The sequence below is a fragment of the Urocitellus parryii genome, chromosome 7 (genome assembly GCF_045843805.1).
Source record: "Urocitellus parryii isolate mUroPar1 chromosome 7, mUroPar1.hap1, whole genome shotgun sequence".
Taxonomy (NCBI): Eukaryota; Metazoa; Chordata; class Mammalia; order Rodentia; family Sciuridae; genus Urocitellus; species Urocitellus parryii.
The window spans coordinates 178014929-178027720 of NC_135537.1; the positions used below are offsets into that span (position 1 = coordinate 178014929).

Here is a 12792-nt window from a genome sequence, read left to right on the forward strand (position 1 = left end):
TGGCAAACAGGAAGGGGCTGGCCCTGCGGTGGGGTCAGGGAAGGCTCCTAGGGGTGCTGCAAGGGCTGAATCCTGAAGGACAACCAGATTCTCTCTGGCAGCCAAGGAGGAACCATCTGGCCGAGGGAGGGGACTGGAGGGCCAACTGGACGTAAATGCTATGCTTGTGACCAGGGAATTCTGGCAATGCGGGAAGGGACATTCCCAGTGGAAGGTGGAGTGTGCAGGGGGTCCCAGAGGGAGACTGGGGCCTCAGAGCTGGGACACAGCTCCCTGTGGGTACAAACTGAGTCAAGTGCAAAGGGTCCCCTGACTCTGGTGTCCTAGCTGCGTAGGATGCACCCCAGGATCGGGCCTCCAGAGACCTAGGGAGAGGAGACACCAGGAAGGAGCCAGCCCCACCCACAGACAGGTATGGGGGAAGGTAACAGAGAAAAGATCCCAGCGGCATGGGCAAAGTCCCCAAAAAGGCTGCTTAGGAAAGTGACAGTTTCATAAGCCTTCTCCCCCAAGGGAACAAGACAAGAAAGAACAAGAAGGACCAGAGCAGGTCGGTGAGGAGAGAAAGCTGGGAGGGGCAGGAGGAGCCCGAGGCTGGTGGGTGCTGGGTGTGAAGGCAGGGCAGAGGGGCGGTAGGTAGGCGGTAGGTAGGCAGTAGGTAGGCGGTAGGGGAGGCAGGTCGAGGTCCTACCTGAGGAGAGGCTGTGGAACGTGGCACTGGGGCTGCACCAGGGAATCCAGCAGCACCTGGGGTCTTACCATTTGCTGGCGGAACTGAGCTCTTGGGAGAGGTAAGAACCAGTTTCCTGGAGGAGCCCCACGTGAGGCACCTCGTCCGCTGCCGACCTGGACCACCAGAGGAAGACAGGGCTGGGATGTCTCTAGAGCTGAGTGCGCCACGCAGGCCCAGGGGAGCAGGAGACGCCCTGCCCCCCTGAGGCTCACACACGCTCAGCTCACACCCTGAGACTGTGGTAAGGTGCTTCCTACCTGGGCAGGTATTCTGGGGCCCTCTGAGAGGGAAGAGGTTTGGAACCTTGAAGAAGACAGCTTGGTGTGAGCAGCTTTGATGCTGTTTTAAAACCCAGGGGCCAGGGCTGGGGCTGGGGCTCAGCGGTAGAGCACTCGCCTGGCACGTGAGAGGTACTGGGTTTGATGCTCACCACATAAAAATTAATAAATAAAATAAAAGTATTGTGTCCAACTGTAACTAAAACAATATTTTTAAAAATAAATATACATTTATTTTTAAATTTAAACCTGGGGGTGCTGAGTGGGTGGATGACTTGAGGAGTTTAAGACACCACCTCAAAAAGAAAAGAAAAGAAAAGAAAAATATCTCGGGGCTGGGGATGTGGCTCAAGTGGTAGCGCGCTCGCCTGGCATGCGTGCGGCCCAGGTTCGATCCTCAGCACCACATACAAACAAAGATGTTGTGTCTGCCGAGAACTAAAAAAATAAATATTAAAAATTCTCTCTCTCTCTCTCTCCCTCCCTCCCTCCTCTCACTCTCTCTTAAAAAAAAAAAAAGAAAGAAAGAAAGAAAAATATCTCTCTGGGGCTTGGAGGGATGGTATAGTGTGCCGGGCTAGGCAGAAGAACTTCCCTGGAAGTTTCTGGAGTTTCCAGGATCCTCCTAAGGCCTGGAGCCAAAGGGAGGAGGGCGTAGGACCAGCAGGTTGAGGTCCTACCTGAGGCAGGGGCTGCTCCCTCACTACCTGTCGCAGCCCAGAGGCCTGAGCGTAGGTGAGATCCGGAGGCCGAGGCAGGGAGCAGGAAGTGAGTCAGGACTGGAGCGGACGGGAAAGCTCTCTGAGCTTGGCCTTGGAACTGCAGAGGCTCCTCTGATGGGGAGCAGTGAGCTGGGCAGTGGTGCTGAACGAGGTATGCCCGGCTTCGCGCTTTCAGAGCAAAGATGTGAGTGTGTGTGCACACGTGTGTGTTTATCTCTGTGTGTAACTGTGTGTGTGACTGCCAATGTGTTTGTGTACCTACTTGTGTGCCTCTGGATGAGTACATATGGCGCATAGTGTGTGTGACAGTGTGTGTCTACAAGTCAGTGACGTATGTGCCTGTGTGTCTGGAATTCTCTGTGTGTGTCTATGTGAGTGTGTGTCTTCATATGAGTTTGTGTACCTGTGTGTGTCTGTGTGTGACTGTGTGTATCCATGCCTGTGTGGCTCTGTGTGTAGGGGTGGTAGGGGTGACAGAGGAGCCTTTGCAGGTGGCAGATCATTACTGAACAGATCATAGAACTTGACTCTTGACCTTGAGCTCTTTGTAGCCTTGGAGTGAACCTCCTGCCTTATCTTTAAAAGCTGCAGGTCAGCACCGGGTCACATGCCCTTGTCAAGCCAAACTGTGTACTCCATGCATACACTCAGTGCCTGCCCATTCACCCTGGCCTTCCCAGCAGCGTTGACAATGAAATTAGGCAATTCGTGCAGCACTGTGAAAATCTATGTCAATATTTAGGAAGCCTGGTGAAGAATGCTTGAAAATGTATCTGTGTGCACCTATGGGGACCTTAGGATTTCACTGGCCCTAGAAGTGTACTTTATCAGTGCTTTTTTGTCTTTTTTCTGTTTCTGGGGATTGAACCCAGAGGTGCTGTACCATTAGGCCACATTTAAAATTTTGGCTGGACATGGTGGTGCATACCTATAATCTCAGCAATTTGGGAGGCCAAGGCAGGAGGATCACACATTTGAGGCCAGTCTCAGTGAGGCCCTGTCTCAAAATTTAAAAAATAAAATAAAAATGAAAAGGGCTGGGGATGTGGGTCAGTGGTTAAGTAACCCTGGTACAATATATATATATATATATATTTTTTTTTTGTTTTGTTTTGTTTTGAGATGGGGTCTCCCTAAGTTGCCCAGATTGGCCTAGCATTGTGATCCTCCTGCCTCAACCTCCCAAGTCACTGGGATTACCAAGGCACCACCTGCATCCTGCTCAATCCTGCTCATAAGTATTTATTGAGTGGTCTCAGGAGGTTCTACCTGCTGACCGCCAGGTGACATAACTACTGGAAAGAATTCCACCTAGCAGCCTGGTGCCATTGGTCACTGCCTGCCCCACCCCTGCAGCACTTCCTGCCTCCTCCTGCCAGGCTGTCTCTGGGAAGTGGGTGAAAGGAGATGCCAAGGCCAAGGTATGGCCTCTAGCCACCTCCCAGGGGGTGGTGCCCCTCTGTGATACCTGGTGCTGCAGCATGAGGAAGAGATAGATTCAGCCACCCGGGGAAGACGGCAGTGGGTTGAGGGAGGGCTGGCAGCCTGCCCACCACCAGGCTCCATCTGTCCCCTCTCCAGGCAGTGGTCACTAGGCGGAACAGGACTGTGGCCGTATTGGTAGAAGAGGATGCCCCAGGCTCTGGAGCACGCGGACGGCAGCTGGGCCTGGGTGGTACTGCTGGCCTCCCTGGTGACCCAGGCTCTCACCTTGGCCTTCCCTACCTGCATAGGCGTGTTCTTCAACGACCTGCAGCGAGACTTCCAGGCCAGCAACAGTGAGACCTCCTGGTTCCCCTCCATCATGATGGCTATGCTCCACGCTGGGGGTGAGCAGCCTGGGGATGGGGTGAGGTAGAGACAAAAGGGGCCTGGGATGGGGGGGAAGTCACAGAAGCTTTCTCTCCTGGGTACCTTCTTAAAATTTCATCTAATTTCAGCAGGCTGGCCCCTGCTGACTGGAATTCGGTGGGACTGAGTAGTGTCCCCAGGAGATTGGACTGGGGATGGGGAGAATGGGAAGGCACCTGAGGTGCAAAGCCAGCCAAGAGCCTAGAGAGTCCTCTTGGTGGCCCTTGGAGGATTGAGCCAGACTGTAGGTATGCAGGGGCGCTCAGCACCAGACTGGGGCCAGCAGACATGGCTCCACCATGTTGCGGCTGGACTATCTCTCGGAACATCTTTTCTCCCTCTGCTACAAGGAGGTAACACCCCGCATCCTTCCCACTGCTGCATGGGATGATAGGGAAGACCACGGGGGCTCCGGGGAAACATACGGAGCTGCGGATCATTAGTATTTTATAGACCTTCTTCAGGGCTTCAGGATGGGAAGAGGGACCTAAGGACAATGCCAGGAGCAAGACTGGGCAGGCCAAGGGCCCCTCTCCCCAGGGACCCTTGCAGAGAGGAGGCTGCAAGGGCTGGAGCCTGGAGGGAAGGCCGTCCCCACTTTCCCTGCTCCTTGCTCAGAGGCCCCGGAGCCCAGTTGGCAGCTCCAGAAATGTGCCCGCCTCACTCTGACCCCAGTGATGGAGGCAGGGCAGGAAGTCCCAGCAGCGGGAGCCCTGGGTGCAGGTCCTGCCCTGGACTCCTGGGAGCTCTCCAGGGATACTCCACAGATGGCGACCCCAGTGGGAGGGTGACTGGTCAACAGGATCCAGACCTGACCACCCACAGAGCTCTCCTGGGTGCCTGTTTGCTTACCTTAGCAGCCCTGGCTCCTGCGTCCCTCTCTGCCACTCCCTCTACCTGGCACCAGCAGCCTGCTTGCTATTCCAGGTCCTTCCCTTCCTGGCACTGGGAGTGAGGAGACCAGGAGGAATCAGCACCCTCCAAAATGACCCCTGAATCTGCTGCCCCAAGCTTGGACTCAGGGCAAGGGGACAGGCCATGCTTGGCCCACTCAGCATGACCCAAGTTTGGGGTGGGTAGTGGGAATCTTTCTTTTTCATGCAGGTAGAGAAGGGCCTGGGCCAGAGGCTGGGGATCAGGCATCCTGTGAGGACTGCCACTTCCCAGCCAGCTTTAGGCCTTGCAGCCCAGAGCACCAATATCTCCATCAGTGTGAGATTTCTGTTTGTCTGTCCCTCTCTCTGTCCCTCTCTCTGTCTCTCTGTCTCTCTCTCTCTCACACACACACACACACACACACACACACACACACATCTTTAGCCCATACTCAGTCCGAGTCGTGTAGAAACCTTAAACTTGAACGAAAGCATCATCATCCTTTCGCTCACCTGCCCCACACGTGAGGAAAGCAGTAAGTACCAAGTGCAAGGCTTTCCCTGCGGTGGAGTGCAGCGGGAGTGGGGAAACAGCAGTGGCCCCTGCAGGGACACACCTGCCTCCAGGTCCCCACCCCAGCCCCACCCCCTAGTCAGTGACTCAGGGCTTTTCCCAAAGTCACCTTTCCCTGTCAGGCCAAAGTCTTCTTGGCAGGAAGGAAGCAAGGACCAGCGGTCACACCCACCGGCCCTTTCCCTGCACAGCGCAGCGGGTGGATGGCGGGTCACAGCTTCCTCCTGACCCCCTGGAGGTCGGGCTGCTGGCTCACCGTTGCTCTTATGCCTCACTGTTTCACACCACATGCCCCCTCGCCACCACTCCATGCACACACACGCTCTCTCTGTCCCTCTGGCTGTACTCTGGGAGAGTAACTTGGAAAAGATCCATTATGTGTGCTTGGGGGCAGGGCACTGTGTGAATGTGGCCCCTGCAACGTGCCCAGTGAAAGCGCACGAAAGAGAATACAGAAAGAAAAGAAGAGAGAGAGAGAGAGAGAGAGAGAGAGAGAGAGAGAGAGAGAGAGAGAGAGAGAAAAGAAAAGAAAAGAAAAGAAAAGAAAAGAAAAGAAAAGAAAAGAAAAGAAAAGAAAAGAAAAGGAAAGGAGGAACACCTCATGGACCAGTGATGCTCTATTCAGCACCGGAGGGGAACATTTTTTGAGGGAGATGGCATCTGGCCCCCACAACGGTTTGGCTTTCATAGGGCCTTGGCAGAGCCAGGTCATGAGGGCAAATGGCATCTGGCCCCCAAGAGGGTTTGGCTTTTATAGGGCCTTAGCAGAGGAGCCAGGTCCTGGGGAAAGTGTAGGTGGGCGGGAGGACCCGTAGGCAACCAAATCCTTCCCCAGGATCGGCAGGCTGGACTAGCTGCTTTCTACCTGGCAGGGTGTGGCTGGTTTAAAAAAAAAAGTCACTGGGGCCCTAGTGTGGTGATTTACACCTGTAATCCTAGCAATTTGGGAGACTGAGACAGGAGGATTGCAACTTCAAGGCCAGCCTCAGCAACTCCATGAGAACCTGTTTCAAAATTTTTAAAAATAAAAAGGGCTAAGAGTGTGGTAGAGCCCTCTGGTTCAATCTCCAATACTGCCAAAAAAAAAAAAAGCCCACTGGGATAGACTGGCAGGCCCTCTCCACACAGAGCTACGTAGAGCCTAGGTGGGGGTTAGGGGCATTTTTTGTTTTTGATTGAACCAAGGGCATTGTGTATGCTAAGCACACTCTGCTCCTGATCTTCACCCCAGCCCTAGCAGTGGATTTTGATGGTGGCTGGAGATTATGGGAGAGAGGAGAAGGTACCTAGCCTGATTTTCTCCAGAACACTCCAGAGACCAGAGCAAGGAGGTACTGGGTGGTCCAGGGCCCCACCCAACTACATAATCGAAAGTCAAGGGAGGATGGCCAGACTTCCAGAGGATTGGGGGCAGCATAGAAGTGGGACTGGAAGTGCCCACCATGGTTTAGACGTCCCTGGATATGGCCATGAACCAGTCCAGTTTCATCTGGACAGGACTGGTCTCAGGGGCACAGTGCAGGGCCTGGGTCTGCCCCTCTGGGGATGTTTATCGAGGTCAGCATCATCCAGCCCAACCCCTCCCTCTGTTGGGGAAGGAAACTGAAGCACAGGGCAGGACCAAGATCTGCCTGGGCCACACTGCCAGGCTGTAGCAGGGTAGGAGATGCCAGGAGGGTGCACTTTAAACCACCTGGGTAGTTCCTACTGAAACCCTCTCCCCCGGACTGCAGGCCTTCTCATCCACTGCCGCTTATTGACTGTCTCCTCCCCACAGGACCTCTGTGTGGCATCCTGGTGGGACGCTTTGGCTGCAGAGTGACCATGATGCTGGGTGGGCTGCTGGCCAGCCTGGGCATGGTGGCCAGCTCCTTCTCCCGTTCCCTCAGCCAGCTGTACCTTACAGCAGGAATAATCACAGGTAACTGGCCTTCTCTGAAGGGGCAGGCAGGTGTGGATAGGGTGGACAAGCCTCTTAATTCTCTGAAACTGCTTTCAGTCCACTGGAAGATGGACAATGGACAGATATATAAGAAGGCTTAGATGTTCCTAATCTTAATGGTGCATGAGAAGATAGGATGGAGGATGTGAAGGCATCATGGCCCTGGGTGGGCATGGGCAAATGTGAAACAAGAGAATAATATCTAGCACAGCCAGTGCAGGAAATACAACCAGGCAGGGGGAGTTTGCTAGTCATAGTCAGGGAGGGCCTCAAAAAGAAGGTGACATTTGAGTCAGCTTTCTGTTACTATAACAAATACCTGAGATAATCAACTTATAAAGAAGAAAGGTTTCTTTTGGCTCACAGTTTCAGGGTCATGATCAAGTTGACCCTGTTACTTTGGGGCATGTGGTGAGGCAGCATGGCAGAGCAAAACCACTCACCTAATGGTCAGGAAGCAAGAGAAAGAAAGGAAGGGGCTGGGGTCCCACTGTCCCCTTTTAGGTCATACCTCCAATGACCCAAAGACTTCCCACTAGGCCCCACTCCCTTATGTTTCTACCGCCTCCCAATAGCACCATGCTGGGGACTGAACCTTCAACATTGGCCTCTGGGGGACACTAAACCAAAACAGAAAGAGCAGAGATTGAAGAGGCGTGAGGGAATCTAGTTTGAGGCTCTCTGAGTAAGAGCATTCCAAGCAGATGGAAGTGATGGGGAGAAGTCAGTCTCTGGATGCTTGTGACGGGCAGAGAGAAGAGCCAAAGGTGACCCCACGTTCCAAGAGTCAAAAAGGTGACACCAGGGAGCAGTCATTAGCTATAGCGGGGAAACGCGATGGGTCGCTCAGGTTTGGACAGGTCCAGTTTGGAGCTCCAGAGAGAGACCTGAGCTGGGGCAGGCAGTTCAGGAGTCCCCACACAGTGGGCGCAAAGTCTTGAGTTGAGACATCGCCCTCCTGTCAGAGAGGGAGTGAAGTTGGTGGCTGAAAAGGCTTGAGCCCAGGCTATCCCCAGCTCAAAGGTCTGGACAGGAAGAAGTGACCTGGGAGGCAGAAGAGTCAGGAGAATTTCTCCAGGGTGACAAAATTCCTGGCACAGTGCTGCACACCTGGAATCCCCGCAACTCGACAGGCAGAGGCAGGAGGTTTGCAAGTTTAAGGCCAGCCACCACAACGGAGTGAGACCCTGTCTCAAAATTTAAAATTAAAAAAAAAAAAATGGCTAGGGATGTGGCTCAGTGGTCAAATAGCCCTGGGCTCAATCCCCAGCACCAAAAAAATAAATAAAAAATAAAAAATGAGTGCTGAGGTGTGCCAGGCTGCTGATGGGTCAGATGAGATGAGAGCCAGAGGAGCCCTGCTGCAATGAGGCCTTGGACACCTTGACAAGAGCTAGTCTGGGGCCGAGGTGAGGGTCAAGTCTGACCAATCAGGTCCAAAAGAAAACAGCCAGTGGCCGGGAGTGATGGCGGTAGTGGTGAAGCTTAGTGGGAGAGTGCTGGCCTAGCATACCTGGACCTCAGCATCGCCAAAAACAGAAAGAAAAAAAAAAAAAAAACCAGAGCATACAGGAGGGGAGTAAAGATAACAGATATACACCGAGCACGTGTGAGTCCCTGGGGTCATCCACAGCACCACCAAAAAACCAAAAAACTTTCTACAGCATTTCTTTTTTTCTTTTCTTTCTTTCTTTCTTTCCTTCTTTCTTTCTTTTCTTTTCTTTCTTTCTTTCTTTTTTTTTTTTTGGTGTGTGTGTGGTATTGAGGGCCTCACTCATGCTAGGCAAGCACTCTACCACTGAGCTACAGTCCATCTTTTTTTTTTTTTTTTTGGTCCTGGGAATTGAACCCAGGGGCACTCCACAACTGAGTCCACATCCCCAGCCCTATTTTGTATTTTAATTAGAGACAGAGTCTCACCGAGTTGCTTAGCACCTCGCTTTTGCTGAGGCTGGTTTTGAACCTGTGATCCTCTGTCTCAGCCTCCTGAGCTGCTGGGATTACAGACATGTGCCATGGCACCCTGCCCAACCTTTTGTGTGTGTGTGTGTGTGTGGTGCTGGGGATTGAACCTTGCACATATGAGGCAAGCTCAACTGAGCTATATCCTCAGCCCCCCTGGCCTAACCTTTTTAATTCTTGTTTTCAGATGGTGTCTTGCTAAACTGCTTAGGCTGGCCTCAATATTATGATCCTTCTGCCTCAGCCTCCTAATTAGCTGGGATTATAGGCATGCAACACTGAATGAACACAACTCCTTTTTGTGTGTGTGGTACTGGGAATCAAACCCAGGGTTTTGCACATGCTAAGCACACACTTTAACACTGAGCTACATCCCCAACTCCTTCTCCAGCATTTCTATGTTAAGGGACCAAAGAAATGGGCTAGAACCCAAAAGGAGTTGTGGCATCAAAAGGGTTTGGTTTTTTAATAATAGGGAAAAATACAAAAAAGGAGAATGATCTAGTAAAGATGGGAGGAAAGGCTATTGCAGAAGAGAGGGGAATTGCTGGACATGTGTCTGAGTGGACAAGCTGCAGGGAGAAGTAGAGGATTGGCCTCTAACTGCTTTGGTGGGTCATAATCCCAGATGAGCGACTGAGTGTGAGGCTGAGGAAGAGGTGTTGGAACACACAGAGGAAGAAGAGGCCCAAATGGTCACCTAGGGGGCGCAGATGAGTGAATGACCAAGGAAGCCCATAGAGTTGTTAGGAGCTGCCCAAGGGCCCATTAGGTGCCAGTAGTCATGCATCATCTTGAACTTTGTCTCTAGCAGCACAGCTAAACAGGAACAGAGCAGGTGAGGAGGCAGGAGGGCCTTTGGGGAGTAGTTTATGAGCTGGGATGCAAGTGGAATGTCTGAGTAGAGAACATTCCAGGCAGAGGAGATGGCAACTGCAAATTCTCTAAGGTAGGAGCAGCTTGGTATCCAGAGGAAGAGAAAGAAGCTGATGTGGCTTGATCCTGGTGAGCGACAGGGAGTGGCCTGAGATGGCATCCCAGAGGTGAGCCAGAGCCAAACTGCACAGAGCTTGCCAGGGCGTAGTAAATACTTTGGATGTTTTCCAAGTGTGACGGGAAGTGTTTGGAAGGTGTTAAGTGGGGTGCCACTGAAGCCCAGGGAGGGCAGACCTGAGGGGTGGGGTGCTTACAGGGAGGTGGAGAGACAGGCAGACCCCATCTTCAGTGCATGGGAACTTGGAAGTCAGTCTGGGCTAAAAGTGAGGAGGCAGATGTGGGACGTGGCCACTCTGGATGCAGGTGGAAGGCCCCGGAACACCCCTGAGTTGTCGCCTCTCTCACCCTGCAGGCCTGGGCATGTGCTTCAGCTTCCAGTCAAGCATCACTATGCTGGGCTTTTATTTCGTCCGCCGGCGGGTGCTGGCCAATGCACTGGCCTCCATGGGTGTCTCTGTGGGTGTCACCCTCTGGCCACCATTTGCCAACTACCTCCTGGAAGACCTGGGCTGGAGGGGCACCTTCCTTGTCATCGGCGGGGTCCTTCTCCATTGCTGTGTCTGTGGAGCCATCATGAGGCCCGTGGCCACCAACACAGCCCCTGAGACCACAGCAACTCCCGCTCCACCTTTTAAGACAACTGCCCGTGGCTGCCTGGCAACGTGTGGTTTGATCATCCGGCACCACCTGGCCTTTGACATCCTGTGGCACAACACGGGCTACTGCGTGTATACCCTGGGCGTGACGTGGATGAGCTTAGGTTTCTTGCTGCCACATGTCTTCCTGGTCCCATATGCCAGGTGGCATGGGGTAGAAGAGGACAGGGCGGCCCTGCTTGTTTCAATCTTCGGTTTTTGCAACATCTTCCTGCGGCCCACAGCGGGGCTGGTGGTAGGCCGGAAGAGATTTGCCAGCTACCGAAAGTACCTGTTCAGCCTGGCAGTGCTGCTCAACGGGCTCACCAACCTGGTGTGCACAGTGTCCGCTGACTTCCGCGTGCTGGTGGGCTACTGCCTGGTGTACAGCGTGTCCATGTGTGGCATTGGCATCCTCATCTTCCAGGTCCTCATGGACATTGTCCCCATGGATCGGTTCCCCAGTGCCCTGGGCCTCTTCACCATCCTAAGTGGCATCGCTTCCCTCATCTCCCCGCCGCTGGCTGGTAAGCCCTGGGAGGGAGAGCAGCCAGGTGTGCCCAGATGGGGGCTGGGTGGGCAGGGTACGGAGTCGGGGCAAAGGGGAACAGTCCAGACAGATGTGGGCCTAGTCCACTCTCATTTCCAAGGGCAGGGATTTGGGATTCGTGGTTATCCCAGGTACCCAGGAACTGTGCTATAGCCTGTTCCCCACCTAGCACACAGGGTACAAAGAGTTGAAAATATGGATTTGCACACCAGACTTAGACCTGACTCCACCTTCCTCTCTGTTTTCTTTTCAGAGATGTGGGAATGATAATAGGATCTGCCTCATGGGCTTGCTGTGAGGCGCCCAGTAAAGAACTTAGTAGAGAGCCAAGTGCATAAGGGCTGGGCCCACACTTACTATTATTAGCATCCTGGTTCCCCTACTCCCTACCTGTGGGACCCAAGCAAGTCACTTTCCTTCTCTGAGCCACAATGAAGACTGCAAAAATGCAGAAGAGAGCACCTGCTCTGACCATTCATTCACCCAGGCCAGTCACTGAGTGCACATGGCCAAAACCATCCTCATGGGGCTTACCTCCCGATGGAGGAGTCGAGAGTAGAAGCAAAGAGACAGTTATGACCACAGTGGTGACTTATGTGGGAAGGAAAACATGATTTGGAAGGAGAGACCCACGGGGGACAGCTTGCTGGGCAGCTGAGAGTGACTTTGATAGTAAACGGGGGAAGATTTGTCCAGTCCTCTGACAGTGTGTATTAGATGTCCCGATTTCCAAGGGGGTTCCCCAAGCAAGTAAGAGAAGGAAGCTCTCCAGGAGGGGATAAGGATGGGACTAGGAGGAGGCTCAGAAGACATCTCAGACTCTGCTAGCCTTGACTCCTTGCTCCCTGACACCAAGGGTAAGGGAATCATGCCTGAAATCTCTCTTCCGGTCTGAGGACTCCTGACCAGGCCAGGGTAGGCCTACTGCTTCCTCCCTTCCTTCCATTCAGTAATCTAATGAGTCCCTGGTGGGGGCCAGCAATAATTTCTTATCTAGAAGACTCAGAAATAAAATCCCTCCTATCACTAAGGAACAGTTACAGTGTAGGGGTGGGTTGTGGTAGCCCCAGACAGTGGCCTAACTTGCTCTCTGCTCCCCAGGGTTCCTCCTGGACACCAGCAACAACTTCAGCTATGTTTTCTTCATGTCAAGCTTCTTCCTCATCTCAGCTGCCCTCTTTATGGGTGGCAGCTTCTATACCCTGCAGAAGAAGGAGTGGCGGGGCAGGGAAGCCAAGGCCAAAGGAGCCATTTCAGAGGCCACCCCAGTAAAGGATCCAACCCTGGAAGACAAGGACGATCCCAAGAAGCATCTGTGTTCTGAGGTCATGTATGTGACCAGTGTCTGAGCTTCAAGGGTCACATGTGTGACCAGCATCTGAGCCTTCAGTGAACCTTTTCTCAACCCAGGAACAGGGCTTCCAGCTGCTTTGAAGGGTGCTGGTATAGAAGGTAGCCTGGGAGGCCTGGATTGAAGGTTGTACAGGCTCTGCAAGTTGGGACTCAGCCAGGACCTGGAAACTTGGAGGCCAGTCTCTGAAGACACAAAGTTCCTTCCAGTCAGCAGAAACTAGGAATAGGCTTTCCTCCTTGGGCCCAGAAGGTGGGTCTGATCCCTGCTCCATGTATCAGGGCCAGTTAAGCTCAGTGGGCCTTGGGCCATGAATGACGTTC

At 53.1% G+C, this 12792-nt stretch overlaps 1 protein-coding gene across 3 annotated transcripts; it reads left to right on the top strand.

Annotated features, from left to right (window-relative positions):
• The first annotated feature begins 3363 nt into the window (after positions 1-3363).
• Slc16a5 (solute carrier family 16 member 5) lies at positions 3364-12467 on the top strand. Of its 3 annotated transcripts, XM_026404887.2 has the most exons (4): positions 3364-3562; positions 6811-6954; positions 10286-11095; positions 12220-12467. In XM_026404887.2, exons 1-4 carry the CDS (start codon positions 3364-3366, stop codon positions 12465-12467), a joined length of 1401 nt encoding a protein of 466 aa, XP_026260672.1. The 3 variants fall into 3 exon arrangements, with proteins under 3 accessions (XP_026260672.1, XP_026260673.1, XP_026260674.1); XM_026404888.1 differs by lacking the exons at positions 6811-6954; positions 10286-11095; XM_026404889.1 differs by lacking the exons at positions 3364-3562; positions 10286-11095 and having other exon boundaries at positions 6858-6954.
• The last annotated feature ends 325 nt before the right edge of the window (positions 12468-12792 follow it).